This window comes from Polistes dominula, unplaced genomic scaffold (assembly GCF_049000335.1).
Source record: "Polistes dominula isolate Pdom_NZ unplaced genomic scaffold, Pdom_raw_medaka contig_21, whole genome shotgun sequence".
Taxonomy (NCBI): Eukaryota; Metazoa; Arthropoda; class Insecta; order Hymenoptera; family Vespidae; genus Polistes; species Polistes dominula.
Window position 1 is genome coordinate 5,089,091 of NW_028301061.1, and position 27,390 is coordinate 5,116,480.

A 27,390-nucleotide genomic window follows, 5' to 3' on the forward strand; every position below is an offset into this window, starting at 1 on the left:
TCACTTTAGTGTAACAAAGTAATTTTTTATTAGTTTTGAAAATGTCTACTTTTGTGCTAACTAAAGTGTATTTGCGGGGAATTTTATTGCACTACTTGATTCAAAAGAAATCGGCAGCTAAAGCACATAGAATTCTTGTTGAATCTTATAGTAACAATGCTCTGTCGGATACGACATGCAGAGACTGGTTTCGACCCTTCAAAAATAATGATTTCGAACTTGAGGATAAAGAACATTCTGGCGCACCAAAAAAATTTCAAGACAGAGAATTAGAGGAATTACTCGCTGAAAACCGATCTCAGACGCTATTAGAACTTGGAAAAACATTACAAGTTGATGAGTCAAATGTTTCAAAACGTTTAAAAATGTTAGGAATGATCCAGAAGCAAGGACATTGGGTGCCATATGAATTGAAGCTAAGAGACATCGTACGGCGTTTTGTTACGTGTAAACTACTGCTTCAACGGCAGAAAAAAAAAAAAGGTTTTTGCACCGTATCGTGACTGGCGATGATAAATAGATACACTATGATAATCCAAAGCGTAGAAAGTTATGGGGTAAGACTTCAATTGATGCGTTTGAATCGAGCCCTAACAGAAAAACGGCCGCTATACGAGAAAAGACTCGACAAAGTGATTTTTTTACATGACAACGCCCGGCTTCATGTTGCAAAACCAGTGAAAACCTACCTGGAAACGCTTCGATTGGAAGTTCTACCCCACCCGCTGTATTCACCTGACATAGCCCCTTCCGATTTTCACCTATTTCGTTCGATGGCACATGGCTTAGCTGACCAGTGTTTTTATTCTTACAAAGAAGCTAAAAAATGGGTCGATTCTTGGATAGCCCCAAAATACATGTCGTTTTTCCAAAGCGGAATTCATATACTGCCAGAAAGATGAGAGAAAGTGGCCTCTAGTGATGGGCAATACTTTCAATAAAACGTTTTTGTTCCTTATATTTTAAATAAAGTTTTTATTTTGTAAAAAAACAGCGAGAACCTATTCCAGGTCTTAATACTTATTGTAATGACATTGATAATCCAAATCTTGATTATAAGGAGTAGTTTAGGTAATTTATAATCTAAATAAATAATTAATCTTTGTTGTAAGAAGAAATAGGTAAGCACTACTTCTTTTCATTCAAAATGTTAAAAAAAGTATGATTTTTTCAGAAATGTAAATTTTTTTTTAAAACTAATAATTAAATTTTTTATGTTAAGAATCTATTTTTATGATATATTATATCCTACGAATGTTTTTTACACAAACATTTATTTGTTATGAAAGTATAACGAACGATTTGTTTGATAAATAAACTCGTATTTTGCTATCGCTGCATTTGCATTCTGTTGCGAAGGAATAAAGAAACGAAAATATTTTTCAGACGTAATCCAGAAATAATTGCTACGTTAAAAATTCTATAGAAAATATATCAGTTTTATATGATTGATTCATTACGTATTTTTAAGGTTGTTAGCAATCCTAGAAAAAATGGATTACTTTCTTTAAACAAAAATTGGTATTATTTATAAAATGTGTATGTAATTTTGAATTAGAAATTGTATCGTAGATTCCTTCTTTTCTTAATGTTAATGGCGAATTCCCGATTCTAAAAAAAATCAAAATATTCAACAAGCATCACTGTTCAAGAAAGTTACGCTTTTTCGTGCTCTCAATACTTAAGACAGGAGATAAAAAAAAGAATATAAATCTATTATTAGAAAAAAAGAAGATGCATAAAGAAGACAGAAAAATAAGGAAACTAAACGAAAAGGAAGAGAAAAACACTAGATGCAAAATTCATGCTTTTTTTTTTTTACTTCACTCAAGCATTTGTGTAGTTCGAGAGCTGTTGTTTTCCATGGGTTGTGATTTTGTCAAGTGAGAGCGTGAAAAGGGGGAACAAAAGGAGATTCGTAACGGGAGAAACACGGTATAGGATGGGGGAAGTAAAAGAAGAGGGGAGCAGAGAAAATCGATAAAATGAGGGTCGCGTACGTAGGATGAGAGTAAAATAAAGGCGCAAAACTTTCGGTGATAACATCACTAACGAAGTAGTAGTAGGCTTTACTGGTATACAGTTCTACTATTATTTACTATCCTACTACTATTACTAATCGTTACTGCAACTTTGCTATTATTCCTATTATTACTAAAATTACAAAGCTATTTCCTACTATTAATAATATTACTATTAATTATTATTTTTACTAACTATATATATATACATATCTTCTGCTATTACCGTCACAACTGTAATTATTATTACTAATAATTTTGTTTAACACTACTATTATTACTACTATCATCACTATCACTTCTATTGCCTATAAAGGCATAAAGTAATAATACTACCATCATATGTGTTATTGTTATTATTTTTATTTTAACTATACTATACTGTTGTTATATAAATTACACTTTATTTTCTATTCTTAGACCATCAGCAAGATATCGTTGATAGAAATTAGATAATACGGCTGAGTCACCACGAAACTTTAAAAATAATGATAAAATCTTTTTGATCCCAATACAAATCTAACAAAACTTTTCGAACCTTCACTGTCTTTGTTAAGAGGAAGCTTCAACGTTCTCTGTGTAGTACTTTTTTCTACTGTTCTCCCTCTTCCAATCTCTCTTTAACTTTTCTTATGAAGACTGAAGCTGTTTGACCTTTGACCCAAGCTCGACGACACTTTGACAAATTCACGGGTCGTCGTATCGTAACGAAGTCGGTTACCTTATCCGTTAGACGTTTTTTCGCAAGCTTGGGATTACGATCGAAAAGGGTAATGTATACTATGTCATTTTAACGATTTCGCAGAAAAAGCTTTTATTTTTATAGTCTTACTAAAAACTACGATCACGTAGTTTGTTTTTTTTTCTTCTTTCTTTCTCTTTCTCGCTCTCTCTCTTTTTATCTTGTTCTCGTTTTTTTTCAAATTTAACATAATGATAGATTCTGAGTTTTCTAAATCGGAAAAAAGTAATGGGATCTTTTGGATTTAATTTCAATTGTAGAAGGAATTGTTATATGATTTCATATACATATATACATTAGAAAACAAGATATATAAAATCGATAAAAACTTTATAAAAGTAATATAATTCGTAAAAAGATATAATATGACTATTACTGACTTATTTTTATTGTCAAGATCTAACGAAGTTCAATTTTTGTAAAAAATTTATACAATGAGGACAGAAATATGATCGTAGAAAAAGGTTAATATTAGTTAAATAATAAGAAATATTAGTGTAATTTTAAACGAAAAATTTTATTGCTAGTTTCTTATTTTCCTTTAATTTTAATGAAAAATTTGCGATACAATATAAATTTCATTATACAATAAATGAAAAATTATACTTAAAAATTAAACAAAAATATATATAGAAAATAATAGAAGTATTACTTTTGTGAATTATCACTCTAATCGCATTAATAACTTACTAGTCCAGTCAAATTGGTCAAAATTAGCTAAGAACCACGGAATTTGAGATCGCGAGAATTTCTAACAGCGCGCTCTCCGCCCTCTATTTCGAAAACGATTCAACGTATAAAAAATTTTTTAAACAAAAGTTGTAGGGAATCTTCTACAATATAGATAATAAATACAAATAGCGAAAACCCCATAGGAAACGAGATATTTGCAAAAAGTCGATTTTTGTGACTATTGACCTTAGATTTTAATAGTCCTGTACACCCTATCATATGTAGGTTTTGAGACAACTTTTAGAATGTCAAAATACAAGTTTATACGAGTTTATAGCTTGATATCTCCAATTCCGTGGTTTTTTCCTAATGTGACTGGACTATACTTGGTATATAATTTAATAATTGTAGTTGTGACGTGGGTACATTAGATCATATCTTTTTCTAACGAAGTGAAAGAAAGGCAAGTCTTGTTTTAACTACAGAATTTTAACGTTACATATAACGTATATATACGAGGAACACTATTCTTTATATTTTATCCTTCCTAACATGTTTTTTATTTATCTTTCATTTTTTTACCCTTATGATATGTATGATATATGTAAATGTATACACATTTATATATATATATTTTTTTTTATATGTATCCTCGCATGACATTGTATAGTATAACTTGGAAATATTGAACGACGAGAATAAGGGAATAGAATATCAAAAAATAAAAAAAATTGTTATTCATTTTTATTCGATATTGATAGAAGACCTAACCTACATGAAATGTTTAATCCCATAAATCGAACTAAAGCAATTTTCATTCTTCCCGTAAATCAACGTTTTCATGACAAAAACGAAATATATTTTCTGTAATTAAAGTTCAGATTATATTTAAATAAAAAGTGTTTCAAAAAAATTTTTTAAAGATCGCTCTTTGGTTTTTTGCAATGTAACGAGATGTTTAAATAGGGTGTCCAAAAAGGTTGAAATCAAGCTTAAATCACGTGTTAATAAAATTAAGTAGGTCAAAAAAGTGAAATTTATATTAGAAAATGCTACACTTTAAAATTATAAATGTTTAAAAACTTTTACTATTAATTTTTATAGCTTTAATAAGTGTTAAAAATTTATTTTCCTGTAAAAAATTAGACCTACACAGAAAAGTTTTTATTGAAACTCTTTAATATTCTATATTCCAGCTCTTCTAAAAGTATTAGTAAATGTATTTTAAATCCCATTACAAAGGTGATTTTCTATTTTTTTCTTATTTTCATAGCATCCTATAAGTACTTATTGATCTGTCATCTATAATCCTCTATTAAAAAATTGATTTAAACCTCGTACTGCATGTGTATATTTTTATCACTTTTCGTAGCTTTTCAGAAAGTTTTTATAAGCTTTTTACTCTTTAATAAGGTATTTTTTTACATAAATTTATATGAGCTTACTTCACCTACTTGACCTCATAAACTCGTGATATAAGTTTTGTTTGGAACCTTTCAGATAGTTTACAAATATAATTAATACAAATATATTCAGACAGTAATATAATTTTAAAAACTATTTTATGTACTTTTATATAAATACAATAATTTATAAAAAATATTGTTATGAATTTGCTTATTATTAGAATAGTTTCTAGTAAATAAATTTGGAAAAATCATTTAGTTAATGTGTGAACCGTTAATAGAAAATGAAAAATAATTTTATGTAATAGCTAGTTCTAATTTTAGATAAATTTTCGTTCCTTTGTGTAACATTAAGGGGGTATTCTGGTCTAGAAATTTGAAAAAATCGATTCTTTTTTTATTTTTATTTTTAAAGCTTAACCTTTTAAGAATATGTTCTTAAAAGGATATTTAAAAATTCAAATTATTTTCGGAGATATAGCTGTTTTAGTGACGCGGTATCCTGTATCCTACCCTTATTATGCAAAACTTCGAACGCGTTTTTCTCAAAACTACTTTTTTCAAGGTGGTTGACATGATATCTCAAGTTCTACTCAACCGATTCCTTTGAAATTTGGTGGGAATCTTCTTTATATATCTCTCTATCAGGTGACCCTTGAATTTTGAAAAATTTTAATTTTTAGTATTTTAAAAAAATTCGAGAAGGTCAAAAAAAAGGGGTTAAAAAATATTTTTTCATAACGAAGCCATTTTGTGAATTTTTTTTGGCTAAGGGTCACCCGATAGCTACATCTTTACTGATTAGGAATTTTCAAAATTTTTGTGTTTCAAATCACTACAAGGGTTGGAATCCTGTCAACCAGAGTGCACCATTTTTTTTGTAGCCCTCACTTCACCTGCTTATATTTCTACGAATTTTTTATTTTTTTTTACGATTTTTTTTTTGTATTCTTAAAATGTTAATAAACATCATATAAAAAAATGGATACTAAAAAAGGTTTTCTTTTTTTTTTATCTTAATTTGAAAAATGCCTTAAATTTAGGCTTCTAGACCGGAATACCCCCTTAACCGTCGTGAAACGTTAAGCAATAATATACCAGTTACATAATAGTGAAACTTAGTTAGGCTCGTTACAAACGACTCCTACGTACATTCATACTTAAATAGTAACAGAAAAAAGTGAATGCGGAGATCAAATAAAAAAAACTATAATTTAAAAAATTTTTTTAAACACAGTAGAAAATTTTTTTAGAAAATTGTATTATTAGTTTCTTATAAATATAAATCAGATTTTCTCATATTTATTCAACTAATCTTTAGCTGAAAAATAAAATTCTTGAAAATGAACTTAAAAATATCTGAGAGTAAATATATTTTTTTTTATTTTTTTTATTAAATATAATTAAAACTCTACTGATTGTAATGTGTCCAACATTTTTACCTTAGAAACTTCAATCTTTTTAGTGAATGGAGAACGCACTAACATTAGTTCGTTTATGTTAGTGAAAAGACAGAAAAATTAATTTTCTACGTTCCTACTGTCACGTCTTGCTAAGACTTTCTATACACTATAGAATTCAAAGCATATTCTTAAAATAGCTTCCCGGATACAACAAAAGGCATTCTTTCTTTTACTATTTTCATCTTCTTTTTGGTGTTTCGATTTGACCTAAGGCCACCGTTATGCCTTTACGGTGAGAGTAGTCAACGAAAGTTACCCCTGTTTTAAACTGTGAGTAAATATAATGAATTGTTCTTGGAGCCCGAAATATATCAAATCAGAGATTTAAAAAAGCCTATGAGTTATCTGTATTGTAAAAATTTTGCGCACTTCGACTTGTAAACATTAGTAAACGTTACTGCGACAGGTGTGGCAACGTTATCCAACATATATATTACCACCAATTTTTAAAACAGCAAAAATTAATTATATATGTAGTCTTTTACATATATTTTTTTTCATCTTACCTTTACTTTCATAGGAAAGTTAAATATTTATTAAATAAATTATTAAAGCTTAAAAAAGCATCGAATAATTTTTGTCAACAAAACACCTATTTTATTGTTGATATAGGTAATGTTAAAATATATCATAATAAATGTCGTGCTTAAACAAGAAAACTAAACTAATAAAACATGTGTAACTAGTAATAATATGGTTGAAGAAAATTATTACAATGGAAAGACAATACCAATCACATATTTTTCGAAAAAAGGAAACTTTTAATATCAACGGAAATATTAACATAGAACTAATAATAGAAAATAAAAATAAAACTAGAAACTATTTAATAACATCACAGCTTTTCATTAACACGTTCACGCCGGCTCGTACCACCGGTGGCCCGCGCTAGATTATCTCATCGAGCGGTGCTTTCCACCGGTGGTACGCATTCAATTGTGCTATTAGACGGTGTTATACGACGCAAAAAATTAAAAACATGAAAATTTAACGTAGATTCATTAAAAACTATTAAATAAATTATTTATTTATTTTATTTATTCTTTACGCCGCCAGAAGAAGCGCGGCATAAATTCGAGCGCCGCTCCACAGCGGAGACAATGAAAATCGGTGCCGGCGTGAACGTGTTTTTTTCATTCGTGATCATTCAAAAAAACTTTATCAAGCAATCTTACAATAAATTATTTGTAAACTATTAAATTATTTTTATATCATTATAAAATTTAATTAATTTTTAATCTGCTTTTATAAAAAGAAATGTTTACAATAAAAAAAAAGAATAGAGATATATTGTCAAAAATATAAATATAACTGCTTAACCATCAATCGTAGTGTTAGATCCCAAAAGATGAGGGATTTAAAGTTCTATTGCTGACAAGGGGACGCCTGATATATATTATATAATAAAAGAAAAGGTCCACGTTAAAAGAATAACTTAGGTTATTTATGTTATTTGTTGTTTGTTTATGTTGTACGTATCTGTACGACAAGTATCTTGAAAAGTGTATCGATTCAGACGCGTAAGAAAAATTATTTTTATTTATTTATTGTTTGTAATTTTATTTATAATTATTAATTATATAATTTTCGTAATGACGTTGATTTCGTAAAAAAATAATAATGTTGGTAAAAAGAAGAAACTTCACAAGCTTTATAATAAAAATGCATCTTGTTTATATTTTTTCCTTAAAAAATTAATATAAAATATTCTAGAAAAAATAAATAAAATCAGAAACATTTAATTAAACGTTCTTTACAATAACAAACATGAAAAATAAGAAATCATCAGGGACACGAAACTATTATGCTACCAAAGTAAAGAATATAAGTGAACATAAGAATTTTTGTGGAATTTCTACACTCTTTTTTTCAAAAACGATTGAATTTATGCACTATGTTTATAAGTACGAGATATATTCTTATGGACTACGACAAGTGTGCAAAGTTTGAAAAAATCTAGGATCTCCACCATTTCTGAGAGAGATGGGAAGCTTTTTCAAGAGTATGTTTTAAAGAAGATTTTTATTTTTTATTTTTATATAAGAGTTTATTTGCAATTTATTGCAAGGTAACAATAAGCAAATTTGTTAGTGAAAATAGAATAGTACAAGAATAACATGCAGGTATTTCGCTTAATAGCCAATACCTTCTTAATATTGATATCACGTGTATGATATATCTTAATGTAACAAAATAGAATATTACATATTTAACCTTATCTCATACTACTTGAAATATACTTAAAATCTAGTTACATTATCTATCGGTTTGAATCTTTTTAAGCGGCGCAAATCGTGTACTTCGTTACGCAGTTCATTAGCTAAGGTATTAGGGTGGAATTGGAGTTTTTCAGAGTACTCAGTAGTAGAGTTGTTAACAACTGACTTGACAGAGGGGATTTCAAGATGCTTAGAAATGTTTTTGTTAGTGACATACCATGGAGAATTAGTTATAATGCGAAGTGTCTTTGATTGGAATCTTTCAAGGATTTCAACATTAGAGTTGGCAGACGAGCCCCAGAGTTGGATACCATAGGTCCAGATTGGTTTCAAAATACTTTTGTATATTGTAACTTTACTATTGAGAGAAAGTTTGGAGTTTGGACCTAACAGCCAGTAGTTTCCTAAATTGTAAGCCAAGTTGCTTCCTCTTTTGCCAGATGTGTTGTTTCCAGTTTAATTTACTGTCTAAGTGCATTCCTAGATATTTCACTGAATCTGATTGGGGAATTTGTATGCTATTAATTGATACTGGAGCACATGTTTGTTTTCTGAGTGTGAAAGTAATGTGCACCGATTTCGTTTCATTAATACGAATTCTCCATTTTTTTAGCCATAATTGTATACCATACAAATTTTCTTGAACTAGGTCTGAAGCTAGTGTTGGGTTGGAGTGAGAAGCCATGATTGCAGTGTCATCTGCATAAGTAGCGGTGGTTGTTTGTTCAGTCGTTGGTAGATCTGCCGTATATAACGTATATAAAACTGGTCCAAGGACACTTCCTTGTGGGACGCCTGACTTGATAGGATGCAGTTCGCTATGTGTATCATTTTGTTTAATAATAAAGTATCTATTATCAAGAAATGACTTTAATAATTGTAACATACAGAAGGGTAGTACTTTTTTAAGTTTGTATAATAAGCCTGGGTGCCATACTTTATTAAAGGCTTGAGTGACGTCTAGAAAGACAGCCGAGCAATACTTTTTTTCTTCGAGACTTAAGCTTATTTGACGGACGAATCTGGGACGAATTTAGGCTATTTTTCATTGTATAGGAAAGTAGTTAAGACGAAGAATAGCATTAAATAGTATTGTAAGAAATCTTATACATCTATCAGGTAGTTTACGCAGTAGTTTACCAGTAATCAGATCAATACCCGGAGACTTTTTAATACTGATTTCATGGTGTATTACCAGACTGATTTCGCTTGCTCTAAACGGTTTATGGACGCTAGGCAAATCTTCTGTATTATACAGATACGTATGTACTTCCTCTTCTTCTTCGGCCAATACCTCTTGTGGTAAGGGTTGAAAAACTTCTTTGAGATGGTTTGCAAAAGCCGCTGCCTTTTTCGCATCACTCCTTGCCCATTTGTTGTTATCGATTTTGATGGCTGGTACACTGACTTGAGGATTTTTTATTTTTTTCGTGGCTTTCCGGAGAGAATAATTTGTTTCTTTAGTTGGAGCTAATTTCTAAACATAGTTTTGGATAGTTAACTCTTTTTTTCCAGAAGCAATTTCTTCAGTCTTCTTGTGGTTCTGTTAAGTCTGGGTTTTTAACGGGATTTCTCGACTGTTGCCACTGTTTTCTCAGTTTTCTTTTCTCAACAATGAGCTTTTTAATAGAATCAGAGGTTTCTAGTAGTGTCTCTTTGTTGGAAATTGTAGGTGTTGCTTCCCATGCCGCCTCCTGTATATTGACTGTAAAGTGTTCAATTGCGGCCTCCAGTTGTTCTACTGTTTTCAGAGGTATGTTGCAGCTAACTTTTTCATTTAGTAGGCATCTATATATGTCCCAATTTGTTTTCCTGGTGTGTAATGTAGGAGGTGCAGTTTTTACAATAACGCTGGAGCTAACATTTACTATAAGGGGAGTATGGTCAGAGGACAAATCTAGACTCGATTAAATATCTAGATAATGTTGGCTTATTCCTTTAACAACACAGAAATCTAACAAGTCTGGTATTTTATGTGGATCTGTGGGCCAATAGGTTGGTTCTCCTTTTGATAGTACATATAGTTTGTTTTTCTGGATGGCTTGATATAATTGTTTTCCTCTTGGGGTGGGAGTTGAAAGTCGAGAACCCCACCATGGATGTTTAGCATTGTAGTCACCCACAGCTATGAATCTTGAGCCTAGAGTGTTAAAGAATTTTGTAAAATCGTCTTCCTTAATTGCATGTTTAGGGGGACAATAAATTGCAGATATTGTTAGGATACCCTGCTAGTCTTCTACAACAACGCTGGTTGCCTGGATGTAATTGAGATTGGATTTTTCAATTTCATGGTGCCTTATTTTAGATTTGATAGCTATGGCTGTTCCTCCATGTGCACCACAACTAGGGTGTTGAGTACTGTACAGCGTGTATTTATAAAGTTTAAGATAAGATTTATCTGTGAAGTGGGTCTCTGATATTAGCATTATATCAATGTCATTGTCTATTAGGAAAGTGTGTAATTCCTGGCTTTTGCTTACCAGTCCATTACCATTCCAGATTCCAATTTTATAGGATATGTTAGCAATTATCTTAATTTCGATATGACTGTATTTAGAAGGTTTATCATTGTGTTCATGCTTGTCATTAACTGCATCATCATGTTTTCCATCTTATGTGAGGTTGATGAGGATTCATTTGAGGTAGTTGGTATATCTTGTTGAGAGTGGTATGCTACATGGTGGTAGTTGCTTGATGCTTGTGCATAGGTTTTGCCTGGTTGTACCTCGTTGGATCTGGTATATGTGGAGTGAGTTATACGTTCTCATAATTTAGGGAACATTTTGTTAATTAGTTGTTTTCTGATTACACATCCTTTATAGCTGGCTGGATGATTTCCACCACAATTGCAGCACTTCACTTGGTTGCTTCTATCTTTCTAATTACATTGCTCTGTCAGATGCTTTCCTGCACACTTAACACATTGGGGAATACGCGTGCAATAATTTTTGGTGTGTCCATGCGCTTGGCATCTTGTACATTGTGGTATATCCTTTTTTTTTTGTAGGGTTGTTCTACAGTGATAATGGTTTGTAGTAAATGTTTCAAATCATATATTAGTTTGTTATTTTCTTATGGTTGAAGCTCTACAAAAAAATAGTGGTGTTGGACTCCTCGTCCTGTTGTTGCGTATATTGGTGATTCTTATGACTTTATGACCACTCGCTTCAATTTCAGATTTTATTTCGTCCAGGTTACTAGAGGGGTGGAGTCCTCTCAACACCACCTTGAAGTTTTTTTTGCTTTTGTATTGAAAAGTGTAAAATTATGTATCTTTCGCTTCTAGTTCCTTTACTATTTTAGTGTAGCTTATAGAGTTGTATGGTTGTACTTTGATTTCCTTATTTGTTAAGGTTTTTAAGAAGTACTCGTCTTTGGCAATATGATTTAATAGTTCCCTAAGCAGAGCTATATATTCTACTCCACTTATAAATATGGGTGGAGGTTTGTCTTGACGGTCTTGTGATTTCTCATGCCTTTCTGGGTTTTGATTGATAGGGGCAGTATTATTATTATTATTATTATTATTATTATTATTATTATTATTATTTTTATTATGACTACTACTTCTATCGTTTACTGTGTTTAGGAGTTGAAATCTATTTGGAGTTTCAACAGAGGTACTTAGCCAATAGCTCTTTTTCACAACATTTGTTAGGGTTGTATCACTGTCGCTGGTGTGTCAAGGTCTTTTTTTATTATTGAGTGTCCACTCATTTGCACGGTTGTTATTTGGTGCTGGTTCAGCTCCGTTGGGCTGCTGCTTTTGTATTGAGCTAACCTGCGAGGTTCCAGGTTGAAAGCAAAGGTTATGTTGGTGGTAGGATTGTTGAGTAATATTTTGTACGCCCGATCCGGCTATGTTATCTTGATGTGATAGCAACTGGTTCTGAAGGGGAGTAAGACTGTGCTGTGGGTCGAAATGTGTATCTATAACCTCATGATGAGTTGGGTAGATTTGTGAAGAACTTAATTGGTAGAATTCTGCTTGTTGTTGATTGTTATGTGGTATGTTTAATGTTGCCGACATAGTTTGGGTATTATACTTTAAAAAATTGCACTTTAGTTGCACTAACTCCGATAAGGATAAAAGAAAAGAAAGAAAAACAGTTTCTAACCTACAGAGCGGGAAAAGTAGCGTCCTCACGCACTCACGCCATCTTACGTTCGTTTTAAAGAAGATGAAGAAAAAAGAAGAGAGTGAACGATTGAAAAAAGAGTGAGCTACGAAAAGACAAAGAGATAAGAAAGAAGAGAAAAGAGCTAAAGACCTTCATGCATGCAAACCAAAACTAAAAAAGAACGAAGAAAATCTTTTAGTATTCATCTGAGAGTTCAGACATTAGCTGTGACTTACTCCATTGTGTTGATAGTAAAAATAACGAGAAAACTACAGAAGAAAATACATTGAAAAGAAGAGAGATATTGGACAAGAATAAATTGCTTAGCGTTAAAAAAGATGTTAATGTACATGTAATATTTTTATATGAAGGTGAATATTTTCTTGGTAAAATCGTTTTTATTACTGACACTGAAGCAAATATATCTTCTATGGAAAAGCATAGGCGATTGTGGAAATGGCCAGAAACTCCTGACGTATTAGATTATAAATGGAAAAATATACTTTTTCATATTAATGAATCAATCTAAATGAGCAAAACGCAAAATATTTACTGTATAGCTGAAATAAATTTGCTATGGAATTACAGTAAACTTTATTTTTCATTAACTTTCAAAGATTAACTTCTTTTCATTTGTATTTGACCTTTTTGTTGTTATTTTTTCTAATTAGTGTAACTAAAATATTTTAAAGTAATTGATTTTATTGATTTTGGCTCTAGTATAAATGTTAGTATAACTACTGACAAGCAATTTTTTAATTACTCGTTTTGTTTCAGTCTCATAAATGGTCAACTTCTAATCTAATGATTGACTTTCATATCAATATTTATTTCTTTCGTGTAACACAACTTTTTCGAAAAATATCCTTTGTTATATGACGTCCGGAGTTCAAAGAATATCTTTACGCATCGAGATCTACTATTCAATAAAAATTCAATAAGTTATCACTATTTAAGATTAACATTTCCCTTAACTGGTCGACCACTGGTGCCCTTATCTTACATCTATGTATATGAAAAACGTCTTTATTCTATCCTAGAAATACCTACCTTAATTTTACTATAAGAAAAACATTAGTCTACATACTCGACAATGATCATTATCAAGTATTAATATATTAACTTTCTCTTGTCTTTTTGCATTTATTCACATGTTTACTTATGAATTTACCGGAATCCTACATTATTAACTTTATTAAAAATTTTGATTAAAAAAATCTTTATATCTTTTAAATGTGTTATGCGAAATTTCGATAAAATAAGGTTAGCTTTTGCATTGACAAATCGCAGGATAAATATTATATTGAAATGTCATAATTAGTATTTTAATAATTTCTAAGATAGACTAAAGTCTTAAACGATTCTTTTGGCAATGCCATATAAATTTCATTAAAAATTGTGGTTTTTAATTTTAAATAAGCCAATTCAAAAAAGTTTAGGAGTACGAGAACTCATATGCACATATATACACGTAATATACGTGTAGATAAGGTCGTAGTTCATCGAGAACTTCAAAAAGAACTGAAAAATTCTATCTCTATAAAAAGTTATAGCGACGGAATACTTTCTGCGATGGTAATTGCATCAGGAAGTCCCTGTAGGGGCGTCTAAAAAGAACCTTATATATTTATAAGCAGAAATTTTTCACATATTCTTGCGTAGGGAGATTCTCAATATTTTACCAATGAGTATGAAAGTGGAAGAAATAGAAACACAGTAATAATTGTATCATTTGTTATTATGTAATAGTATAGGTTTTTTAATAGAAAAGCAGGATCCATGATGAAAGTTGACCTCTCAGATGGTTTAGACATGAATGGAAACTAGGATCTTTTGTTTTCTGGATCTTTTTTTACAGAATTTTTTATTAATTACCTAATTACTTTTGAATTTTTAAGTTGTATGTCATAAGACGTTGCAAAGTTTATCTTACTTTAGTTTTAAATACTGAGATATGTGTTACATAATCTGTTTTCTTTTTGTGCCATTTAAAATACTTAAAATATAGTATAGATTTAAAATTTTTTTGGGTAAAATTTATAGTTTACATTTTCAAATTTTCAAATAACGACAATTTTAGTAGATAATGTTTATTGATTTTACTTCACAATTAATAAATTTAAGTATAAAGTAATTTTAATTAACATAGAGCCTGCCCTTGTTTATAGTTTCTTAACACTAGAACTACCAGACCAGTCAAAATGACTGGTCGCGCAACTTCATTATTTAATTTCCACCTCACGTTACATTTTTTTCTCAAAATTATATGATGACTTTTCTAGATATAAGAAATGGTTTGTAAAAATAATTTTTATTTTTTTATAACTTAAACAGAATTCGAATAAATTTTGGCATTTGCTACTTCTACCAATACCAGTCATTTTGACTGGTACTTCTTAAATTCGACATAAATCTGAAAATATCTGTTTTTTGAAATCAACACCGTCGATAAGATATTTAGACGAATGTATTATTCTTTGTTGTAATATTTTCTCTCATGTTACTGCTTATCTGGCGAAAATACATAGTGATATAATCGTTGCCGTAGTGTATCGGAATAATAGAATCGATGTAGTTTTACGCGATCATTCTTTATTCCATAGTCGTGGGAATAGCATCTATTTTTTAGTTATACAGCGATTTTTTGTAATCCATAAAAAATGGCAAAACGTATAAAAACCTCTGATTTGCTGCGAAAAATAAACAATATTTCAATGGAAGCTTCTGATATCGAGGATGAAGAAAGTGACCAAGAAGATATTGAAACAGTTTATAGTGGTAATAATGATGAGTTTGATGAGTTTGAAGATCATGAAGAAGTTCGAGAGTCCTCGGACAGTGAATTAGAAAATATTTTGAATTTACGGAAAAAAAGACGTGCTCGTATAGTTTCAAGTTCTGAAGAGGAAAAAGAAAATATAAATAAAAAAAATGAAATTGCTGCAGACGGAACCAATTGGGAAAAAATACAAGAAGGATCTACAACTGGAAGATTACCACTTCATAATATTTTCAAAGATATATCCGGCCCCACAGGATATGCTAAAAGAAATATTATCAAAGGTGAAGTAAATAGCGCATTTTTATTACTAATTGACAGGAATATTCTTGATTATATAATATCTTGCACGGAATTAGAAGCTTTTCGAGTTTTGGGTAAAAAATGGACTCTAAGTGAAACAAAAATTAAAGCTTTTATTGCAATTTTATATGCTCGGGGAGCATACAAAGCAAATAATTTGAATCTGTCATATTTATGGGACAAAGAATGGGGACCGAATTTCTTTTCCAAGACTATGAGTCGAAATAATTTCAGTAAAATTTTGAAATTTATTCGCTTTAATAAAAAAAGTGAAAGAAGCAAACGTTTGAAAAATGACAAATTTGCTTTGATATCAACAGTATGGGATAGGTTCATTCAAAATAGTCAAAATTGCTACAAGCCAGGAGAAAATATCACAGTTGACGAACAACTCTTTGCAACAAAATCCAGATGCCGATTTACGCAATATTTGCCGTCTAAACCTGACAAATTTGGAATAAAATTTTGGCTGGCATCTGATGTAAAAACAAAATATATTCTAAATGGGTTTCCTTATTTAGGGAAAGATGAAACACGAGCAAAATCGCAATCTCTTAGTGAATATGTCGTACTAAAACTTATCGAACCATATACTATGAAAGGAAGATGTATAACAACCGATAATTTTTTTACAAGCTTACCGCTAGCATCCAAATTGCTTTCAAAAAAAACCACGCTTGTTGGAACTATACGTGGCAACAAAAGAGAATTGCCAAAAATTTGTAAAATAAAGAAGGATATTATGACTCGTTTTTCATCACTACTCTATAAATCAAATAATATTACCCTTACAATTTACAAAAGTAAACCGAAAAAGAAAGTTTTTATATTGAGTTCTAAACATAAATGTATCAAAATTGGTAAAAGTAATAAAAAGTTACCCGAGACGGTTGAATTTTATAATAAAACTAAATTTGGAGTGGACATTACAGACCAAATGGCAAAAAAATATAGCGTAAAATCCGGATCTAGAAGATGGCCGCTCCAAGTATTTTATAACATTTTAGATTTAGCTGGCATAAATGCCTGGATCTTATATAAGGAAACCACAGGTGAGAAAATATCTAGACAAGACTTCTTGTTTCAATTAGAAAATGAACTTGCCATTGAATATGTACAATCAAAAATCAAGCAACAAGAAACTACTGCTCCAAGTATATCAACGAGTTCACCTTCTTCACGTAAATGGTGTCAAATAGGGTTCTGCAATAATAATAAGACTACTGTCATTTGTAATTTATGTAAATAATATGTTTGCAAACAATGCACTACAAAGATAAATTACTTTTGTAAGAAATGTGACGAATCATAATCAGGTAAATAACAATCATTTTAATATTTTATATTAAAAATAATTAATAATAATTTTTTTTCTATTTCAGATTCTATTACATTTTTAATAATAAAATACTTCTTATATTTACTTTATTGTATGTTTATTTTCTTCTTTTTTTTTCTAAAAGTTCTATTAATACTTGTTAGTATCATTAAAAATGTTGTTATTATAATTAAATTATTATATTTTTAAAAATTGTCATCATGTAGATGTATTTCCATACCCTTATATTCATTCTATATGATAATATAAAACAAAACAATAAAAAAATTCTTCTGTTTTTACGATTATAAATGACCAGTCATTTTGACTGGTCTTGGTAGAAGTAGCATTGTTTTTTTTCCGGTAGTTCTAGTGTTAAGAATATGTTAATTTATTGGTAACCGTTCCTCACGCACAACAGTGCTTTTTTTAAACCATTTGTTAAAAATATAATTGCAAATGTTATTTTGCAAATAAGAATATAATATTTTTCTTGATAGAAACTTTTCATTTAATCAAAAACAAATTTTTACCTACTATTATCTATTATTTCACGTTAACTGTCAATTATGCACTAAGGTTACTTTATTACTAAAATAGTTACTTTATTCGGTAATATATAATGTCTTTTTATAAAAATGTATACCATTTATTAATATGTATGGAGAATTAAAGTTAACAAAACGTTAGTTAAATAACGTTGTAAAATAATAAATGATATTTTTCCGCTGATAAACAAAAAAAATTGTTTCAACCTAACTGAAAAGAGTTACGATACAAAACGTCATTGTTTTAAACGGAACATACCTATTTTCTTCGTTGTTCCTGTTATGGTATGAAATATGGACTACACCTGCATTCGAGCTGCTGCTAGTCTACTATCTGTTTTGAGATATTGAAGTGTAAAGATTTACGATTGCTATTGTAGATTTCATTCGAGAATACTGCGGTTTCGTTCGCATGTTCAATCCTTTCTTGACATGCATTTGAAAGATATTTCTCACAAAGTAACTTTACGGTAAACGTGTACCTTTGTACTCCTGACATAGACAGGGTGCAGTTTTAATTTTAAATGTTAATAAGTTAAATTGATTCCTGGGTCTTACAGAATGGAATAAACAGTTTTGCTTATATAACAGCTAAGCATTGACTACCGGTCTAAATTATCTATTTTTTTCGTAAAAATTTATCCTTTTAGAATCTTCGAATCTTTTCCTCAAATAAAACTGATAAAAATGATCAAGAAAGTTTTCTGCAACGAAATCTTCAACTATTTCCAACATTCGATGGAACACAAAAGCGTGATCCTAAATAAACAGAATATTTCTTTATAGGCCAATGTTACTTCAAAGTAACAGAACTTTATCATAAAAAAAAATTAAAAAAATGATATTTGAAATGTAAAAAAATTAGTTTTTATGGATTTTCAAACTCAGAACTACTATATACATAATTTTTTATTCGGTAAAGACCTACTGAAACAAAAATAATACCAATGAAAAAAAAGGTTTCGCTTGCTTCTACTGCAGACAGTTGGTAAAACATTTATTTTGTTATAGTTGGAGAGCTAGCAACCGATTTTGGAAAATGACTTATTCACAGAATTTTTTTCCTGGAAAAGGTTGGAACAGTGTCGACAAAAGTGTAGCCCGATCGTCAGAAGGCGGTCAAGAAGATTAAAGGGGGGAGGCTGGGCTGCAAAAACTGTTTTTGGTAAAAAAATAAGTGACTATAAATTATCTTAAAACTTACGTAGATATCCAGAAACATGAAAGAAAGCACGGGGAAAATGTCAGAAGTGTAAGTGCAAGACAAAGAGGTGTCAGAAGCTGGAAAAGTTGTGAAAATTTTTGAAAATTTACATATGGAGGTAAATTTCTGACAAATTGCGTATGTCTTGTTTATATATAGAGAAAACTATGTACAAAATGTCAGAAGAAATAGTAGAGGTATTTGTGAGAAATTGGGGTGTAAAGTATGAAAACGCAAAACGCGGTGCAGCGCGCCGGCTAAGGGGCTGCTCCAGTTTTCACCCCGTACATGACCCATTTACTTCTGACGATTTACCTAAATATTTATAAAGGTACAAAAAACGTATTATTAAAATGTCAGAAGTCAATTGAGAAGAATTCATACATGTATTTAACTTTTAATTTGAACTTTGACAAAATTTTGCAAAAATTATTAATCATATTATTTATTTTCTTATACTTTTGAATTGTAAGAAAATATGAATATATAAAAATAAAAAGTTGAATAAGAAATCTTTGTATGAGAAAAGTAAAGATGTACAAAATTCGTTGAGACGTTTATCTAAGTTTAAGGTATACCGAGCGTGCGTGTTACTTGAGCCAGCGCGCTGCGCTGCGTAACGCACTTTCGTATATTGTAGGTACCTGAGTTGCTCACGCAGTATTTATGTGCTCTTCCAAACATCTGATCCTTCGTTTGCTGCCTATTTATTTTTATATTTTTCATTGCCAACTTTTTCTCCTTTCTCATGTTCATCACCTTGTTTATCTTCTTCCTTTTAATCTTTCTTCCTCTTCTTCCTCTTTTTTTCATTTACATTCAATTTTTCAATATCATTAACTGTCACTAATTCTTTTTTAATTGATCTTCTACGTATTCTTTCTTCTCGAGAATCTATTTGATCTACAGGACAAGCACATTCTTTGGATGATCCTAAAGGAAGATTTGGACTAGGAATACTTGATTTTTTAAAAAAAGTTTGAGTTGAATTATTATTATTTACAAATATTGCACATCAAAGCTTTTTTAAAAACCAAAAACATAAAAATTTCTGACCATGTAAAAAAATGCTTTATAAAAATTCAGTCAACCAAGCTAACTGAAGACACATTTACTGATAAGCAGCTTTTGCTACTAATTGAAAAATATTCAGAATTTAAGCAAGAAACACTCAATGGAACTCACGGAAAAATACTACAGTTTTATATGAACTCATTATATTGTTATTTAATGTTTACCAGAAGCATTCGCGTAGGAGATTTCAATCTATATACAGTTTTGCTTCCTAAACTATCAAAAACTTGTTTTTTATATTTAATCAAATAAATTATGCACGATGGATCTTAAAATATCATAAAGATCTGTTACAAGTAAATCGTACTCATCCGGAACTTGCAGAAGAATTAAAAATAGGTATGTTTGAAATCAGAAGAACGTCGAATTCATTTTCGAGGGTGCCGATGGATTTAACCTTAGAGTAGACTGTGAATGCCAATGCAACAAGAAGATTGACGGGCATAACGTATTTTACAAATTCGATTAGTGCTCGACAACGATGGGCTAGAAGTCATGGCATAAAATCAACTATAATTTCACACGTATTTGATCTTTGTAGATTAAAAAAAATTCAAAATGCGACTGCGAGTTTAGAAAAATATCGAATCATGAAAGATTCTTCTAGTTTATCAGCATTTGTCGAAATGTTGAAAAAAATGTTAATCCCTTCGATTGGGAGATAATTTCCAACGACTTGTTATACCATATAAAAACTGGTTGGTGCGCACCTGACGATGTTGCCGAATTTCTTCTTAATGTTGAACAAAAAGGACAGAAACTAAGAGACAAATATATTTCTGAGTGTTCACAAGATGAAAAATGATTTGAATCTGTCATCAAGCAGAATAAAATACTGAATTGTACAAGTTGCAATAAAAAATATAAATTAAAAATAAATCACAAAGAGTAATGGAAGTTATAATGCAACGTTATTTATTCGGTCGAATGTTAGGAATTTCTATGCAAAAAGTGGCAGACATAGAAAAACTTTTTTCGTTCCCAATGACTCCGAGTTTTACTTCATTATGTCATAAAGATGGTACAATTTGTAAAACCAATAAAGCAGCTATGCTAAAAATTCTAAGAAATGACAGTGCGTTGCCAACCCATACGGATATTGTAATTGTCGATGGTTTTTATTTAATTCACACCATCATTTAAGTCACACGTCATTTTCCAAAATCGGTGGCTAGCTCTTAGACTATTATTTTATTTTAATTATGCTAGTAACTGTCATGTATATGGTATAAGTTGTTTCAGAAAGATTTAAAAATTAGGATGTATATGACATTTCATTAAAAAAACCAAAATTGTTTAGTAAAAATCTGAAAAATGAATATGTTGCTTGAAAGTTACACGGGCCCATAGAGGGTTAAGACGTTTAAGAAACTTTATAGATTTATATGGGTTCGTTAGGGTTACAGCCCGAACGTACGATATATAGTAATAATAAACTTCCTAGGTACAGCCGTTTTCGAGAAAATTAGGGTTTAAGTTTTAGTAGTGTATTCCTATGTAGTATTTCTTGAAATATAATAATTATAATTATAGCGTAACGCTTATCGATCTAGACTCATAATCGATAGATCGTTGAATCGAGTCTCATCGAGTTGACTTTGCTTTGATTTTTATTGATTTTCTCAATTTCATTGTTTTATTTATTTATTTATTTTTTTTTTCTATATTTCTACAGCATGTTATATTATTTTTTTAGGAAATATAATTGTGCAAGTATAGTGTATTATTTTACAGAATGTGTAACATTTGTTATATTTAAAAATGTTTTTATTTTATGGAAAAATTAGTATTAAATTCTTTATTTAGCAAATATTATAATTAATAATTGTGAAGTACATAGAATATAATAATTGTATTGTCTGCATATTTTACGAAAAAAAATGATTACAAGATATATCAAAGAGAAAGAATTAGGTAACACTTAAGAATACATTAAAGGCAGCTGAAACATTCAGTTCAACAGGAAAAAAATTATTGTAACATTTTTTTTTCTTGATAAAATGTATATGATTCATATAATTCAAAATATGTCCATTGAATTTATTTTATACAAGTTTTTATAATAAATATCCAAAGACATGTATCGACCTAGGCATATAAGAAAATTATATCAATAATTATAATATTTGAATAATAAAAAAATTGATACTAATTTTTTAATATAATAGAAATATTTCTAAATATAAGTGAAATGACACGTTCTGTAAAAAAATATACCATACTTGCTATTATATTTCCAATAACAATGATATAACTTACTGTAGAAATATACAAAAGTAATTATCTGCACACAGTTATCTGCACACATGATACTTTTTTTTTTTACAAAAAATAACATATTAGTGATATCTTGTGAAAATAGACATTTAATGGCCACCTATGAAACATTACATCAATTTTAATCTTACAAAGGCCAACACCTTTACCACCAAACCAATCACCATGATGTATCTTGTGAATATTATTAGTGATATAGTTTACATATTTAAAATTGTGGGCCGTTTTAGAAAATGAGAAAGAAATAAGAAGATGATGAATGCATATAATATAATAATAAATAAGTAACAAGAATATATATTAAAGTAAATAATAATAAATAAAGAAAAAGAACATATAACTGATAACTGATAGAAATACAAATATACAAAGAATTACAGACGCAGATTTACTTACAGACACAGAATAACTTTTTATCAGACGGAGTTTAAAAACTTATCAGACTGAGAATCAGAGAACCGTTTCACTTAACTTATCTACACGTATTTATACAAAAAGTAACCTACGCCCTTTTGGAGAAGGGCAGGTAACATATTAATCTTATTGGCTTCCAGTATCCACTAGAAGTGGGTGAAGGTAGGGGCCAAAATCGGAAAAGCTCGGACACTCACCGTTTTTAACATAATTGTAATCACTAACGGTTTTCTCCTTAGCAACCGCCAACGTTTCTCTCCTTAGCAAGCATTAACGGTTTTTCATAAACAACCGTCAACGGTTATCTCCTTAACAACCGCCAACGGTTTTCCAATTGTTATAAGAAAGAGAATAACACAAAGGGGACAGAAAATCGCTTATAAAGAAAAGGAAATTGTAACCTAATACGACTTATCGTCTATAAAATTGAGATAGAATTAATATGTTATCATTGACATTCTTTAAAAAGTGAAATGTATTAAAAAATCCTATATTGGTCATAACTATATATATTTTTAGACTTTTAGAATTTTATTAGTTCAATATTTTATATTTTACCTAATTATTTCTGTGTATTATATGTTTAAAAAAGTAGGTCTATTATAAATTTGTACATTTCAAAATTTGTAACTATACACTACATATCTATTTTTATACTATAAATCGTTATTTCTTAATTTTTGTATATAATTTAAAAATAATTTTTTTGATGTTAAATGTACCTTCAGTGTTTTCCAAATATTCTGTTTAAAAGATATAAAATGTCATGGGGTATTATTAGTCCATTTTCTTGATTGGTTGATGTGACAAAGTAATTTTTCATTTTTCTATTGTGTGATTTTCATTTGTAGTACGCAGGAATATGTATTGGCTTAATTGATAATTTGCAAGTTACTTTTAAATCTTGTGATGTTATTTTTATGAATTATTTCACATTCTGTTTGATTCCTAGTAAGTATTTTTAAAAGTAAGCCTAAATAATATTATTTTACATTTATTAGCGTTAATTGTTAATTTTTAGTTTATAAAATTATTATAATTTTGTCAAATATGTTATTATCTTATTTTAAAAAGCTATTGCTTTTATGGTCGGGTCTTTTATTCTAAATAAATAGATATAATTAATAAGTAATGTAAACAAGTTGTTCCTAAATACAAGCAGATAATGATTTAACATTACAAACTATTTTGATAGTATAAAATTGTTATTTTCAAATAAGGCTTTGTTTCGACAAATAAAGTTCGCAAATTTGTTGACTACGCTTGCGGAAATAGAAATTCAAAGTTTACAATTAGTCGGATAAGTGTAAAAGTAGAACTTATGTAAAAGATATCGTATCGATTGTTTTCGTAAATATATTAAAAGCCATAAAAATGCTCTCTGGGGAATCCCAAAGTGAAATAGTGAAATCCGTAAACCAGAAACTGAATCAGGTGAATTTGCACTTAATAAATTTTTAAATTTATTTTTTTTAACAAAGCCCTCTAAGGAAAAATTTTATTTTACAGTTGTTATAATGTACAATTAGTTTTTCATGTAGAATCATCCCTTGCTGTCTTATACTTATAACTATAGGCTACCCTGTATCATCATTATATGTTTTATTATATTAGAATATTTATTATTTATTGTTTTAATTCTATTTATATTTTAAATATTATGGTAAAACTATTGTTAATGATGCCATCGCAAGTCATAATGTTTTCGTTTTGTTAAGTAATAAGGATATTGATGTTTTGTAAATTTGACGATTCGTTCAAGCTTTGTTGTGCCGGACGTCTTTTTTGTTTCAATGGTCAGACGTTCACATATTGTTTATGAGTAATCACTCTACGTCATATACTGATTTATTTATAGCTTTTGTTTTAGAATGATGGTTTTCAAAACCGAATTATTAATTATTATTCCATTTTTTATGATGCACGATCTACATTATTTATTATGAGGCATACTCTAACACTCTTAAAGGTCTGTTAAATTTCCTTGCAAGGTTAATACATTTAAAATCCTTTCATATTTAATCTTGAAAATTCGTTGAACGCTATTAACTCCTTGCACTATGTTGAAATTCGGAACAAGCTATGCCTAACCCATGCACTCGAATGGTTGCGAAAAGATTCGAACCAGTTGAGCCCTAGTATCGTAACTTTAGTTATTAAATGTTATCTCTACTACAACAATGTATCCAAAGTAACACGTAAACTGCATTGGGACACAATATATAAAATCCCTACACATATAAAGAAGAGAAAAGAAGAGATAAGATCTCCTTCACATATTCATACTTGGCCTAAAATTTAGAGCACGAGTTTATCTCGTAACACTCATGTTTGGCCCGAAACATCGATTATGAGTAACACTCGTGATATTCGCGTTTAACATGAAATTGAACATCGAACCTGACTCATGATATTCAAGTATGACCAAAAATTTTCATCATGAGTTAGACTTGTGAAAATAGTGCAAGGGGTTAAGTATATTATTGTACAGGATATTTAAATGAAAGTACAATACTTTAGAGATTATTTTTACACCTTAACATGTTGAGCGCCACGTCCGCCATCGGTGGCTGACACTAGACTTTCTTTTTAGGCTGCGTCAGACATCGGTAGCTGACACTAGACTTTCCATTTAGGCGGCGTCATCCACCGCTGGCTGACAGCATATAACATGATATTTATAAGCGGCGTAGGTGGCTTAACGAAAATTTCCTTTAAAATTAGCGTAGCCTGACGAGGACTTCCTTGAAAATGGGCGTGGCGCTCAACTTGTTAAAACAATTGAAAAATATCATATGAACATTATTAGTTCTCGAATTGTGGATTATTAAAACAAATGGTCGCGACTTGACTCAAAATAGTACATGTGGAAAAGTTGAATTCCGTACTCCTCGAAAGTATTTAAACTTTTCGAATTTTTTCAAATGTACTTATTATCCTTTTTTGCAGATCGTGAATATTATTAACTTGTGTTGCATATTGTTCTGCAGACTATTTCATAAATGCATAGCAGTATTTTAAGAGATATACAATAAACAATTAAAAAATGCTATGTGAACACATGTCCTATTATATACTTCAATTTCCGAGTTAGAAATAATTGAAAAAACTATTTAAAGTGCCTTTGACTTCCACACATGTTACATATTTCAATAATTGACACAATGCATATAATTTATTTTAAAAACAAACGAATAATAAAAGATCAGTAAATGCAACAAAATACCATAAAGTAGTATTAAAAGTTCTATCACGAAAAAATACACTCTATGCTATTTTACAATTTAGTTAAAAACATTTTTTCCGATGAAATGAAAGCTATCAAAAGCAATAGTAAAATAAAACAAAGTTAAAAAATACGGAATAGATTTCGCAAATCAGAAGAGATCCATAAATATCCACCAAAACATTAGTAAAATCTTCAAAAAAAAAACAATAAAGAAATTAGTTATTGTGCGTCTTATCGAAATATTAGGGATAAGTCTGTTTCTACTAAGAATATAATAAGCCCAAGGCCGAAAAGGGTCCATATTTTTAGAGTTTGTAGTATTTATCAAGAGGGGTAAAAAAGTATTTTACTATATCAAGAGCTTTTAAATTAACAGTTTCTATGTAAATTTACATTTATTATTTATGAGCGCTCAATATTGTAAGTAAGTTTCTTTGCAATATATTGAATGTACACATAAGAATTTACTTAGAAATACACTAGTTGAAGGAATATTTGAAAGTTTACATCAATTTATGATCCGTGGATATCAAAATTGCATTTAAATAGAAGGAAAACATATTGGATATTTATGATAATATGAAAAATTTGAAAAATTTTTGAAACATAGAGTTTTTGTTTTCAGTAAAATGCGTCAAATAAAAAAAAAAAGAATATTTTTTCGTATAGTAGTAGATTCTGTTCATAACATAACAACTGCTAGTCTCGAGGAAGGAAAACTAGTTATAGTGGTCCCGGATTAAATTAGTCCCAGTAAACACGACACAGTGTGTCCTCAAGTTGCTAAGAGAGGAAGAGCCTTTTGTCTCAGATGGGGATGTAGGTTAGTTGAGAATAAAATGAATAAGCAGTCACGGATAGCCGATTGGAATAGGCCCTCCTGTTGGGGGATTGGGTGTATGTCTGATAAGCTCACATCGTAAAACGAATTTATCTGGTAACAACTGAAGTTCGCCATTCTTCTAGGGTAAAATTTGTCGGAAGTAAATTAGTCTCCCGTTCAGATCTCCGGGTTAGGACTACCCTGGGGAATTCATGTCGATTAACTTTTTCGCATCGGTTGGGACAGCATATGTCCCAGTAACCGAAAAACGTTTAGGACAGAAAATAACGCCAAGTTTTGCCTCGAAACTGATTCTAAGGCCATCTCAATCGTTCTGAATAAATAAATTTTTCATCTTAATCGTTCCCGATCTAATTAAGCAAGTAAAAACTGATCAGGTTGCTTAGTTAATAATTCTCATTTCTTACGTCAATTTACTCATTTTTTTGTAGGCGATACGTCCTATTATGTTACAATTTCCTTTTCTTTGTAAGCAATTTTCTGTCCGTAGTGTTCTTCTCTTTCTTTTAACAATTTCTGTGAAAATCGTTAGCGGTTACTAAGTAGAGAACTGTTTGCGATAACAATTAAAACGGTGGAAGTACGAGCTTTTCCGATTTTTGTCTCACCTTCAGTGTTCAGTATCAAATACATTTGTAGACCATAAACCTCTAACATTTTGTTATTTTTCTTAATATTCCATATCTGTTGAACAAAACCCTGCGATAAACCTATGAAATAAAATATTATAGAATACAATAGGCAGCATGTGTAAGG

General features: G+C 29.9%; 2 protein-coding genes across 2 annotated transcripts in view; both read left to right on the top strand.

The window, feature by feature from the left end:
- Nucleotides 1–27,390, top strand: part of LOC107072268 (uncharacterized) — a 497,052-nt gene that overhangs the window by 254,655 nt on the left and 215,007 nt on the right. The gene's annotated exons all lie outside the window — the stretch shown is intronic.
- LOC149031442 (uncharacterized) lies at nucleotides 15,268–26,951 on the top strand. Its single transcript, XM_089176185.1, has 3 exons — nucleotides 15,268–16,448; nucleotides 16,659–16,907; nucleotides 26,860–26,951. The coding sequence occupies exons 1-3, from the start codon at nucleotides 15,305–15,307 to the stop codon at nucleotides 26,949–26,951; spliced, it is 1,485 nt and encodes a 494-aa protein (XP_089032311.1). The 5' UTR covers nucleotides 15,268–15,304.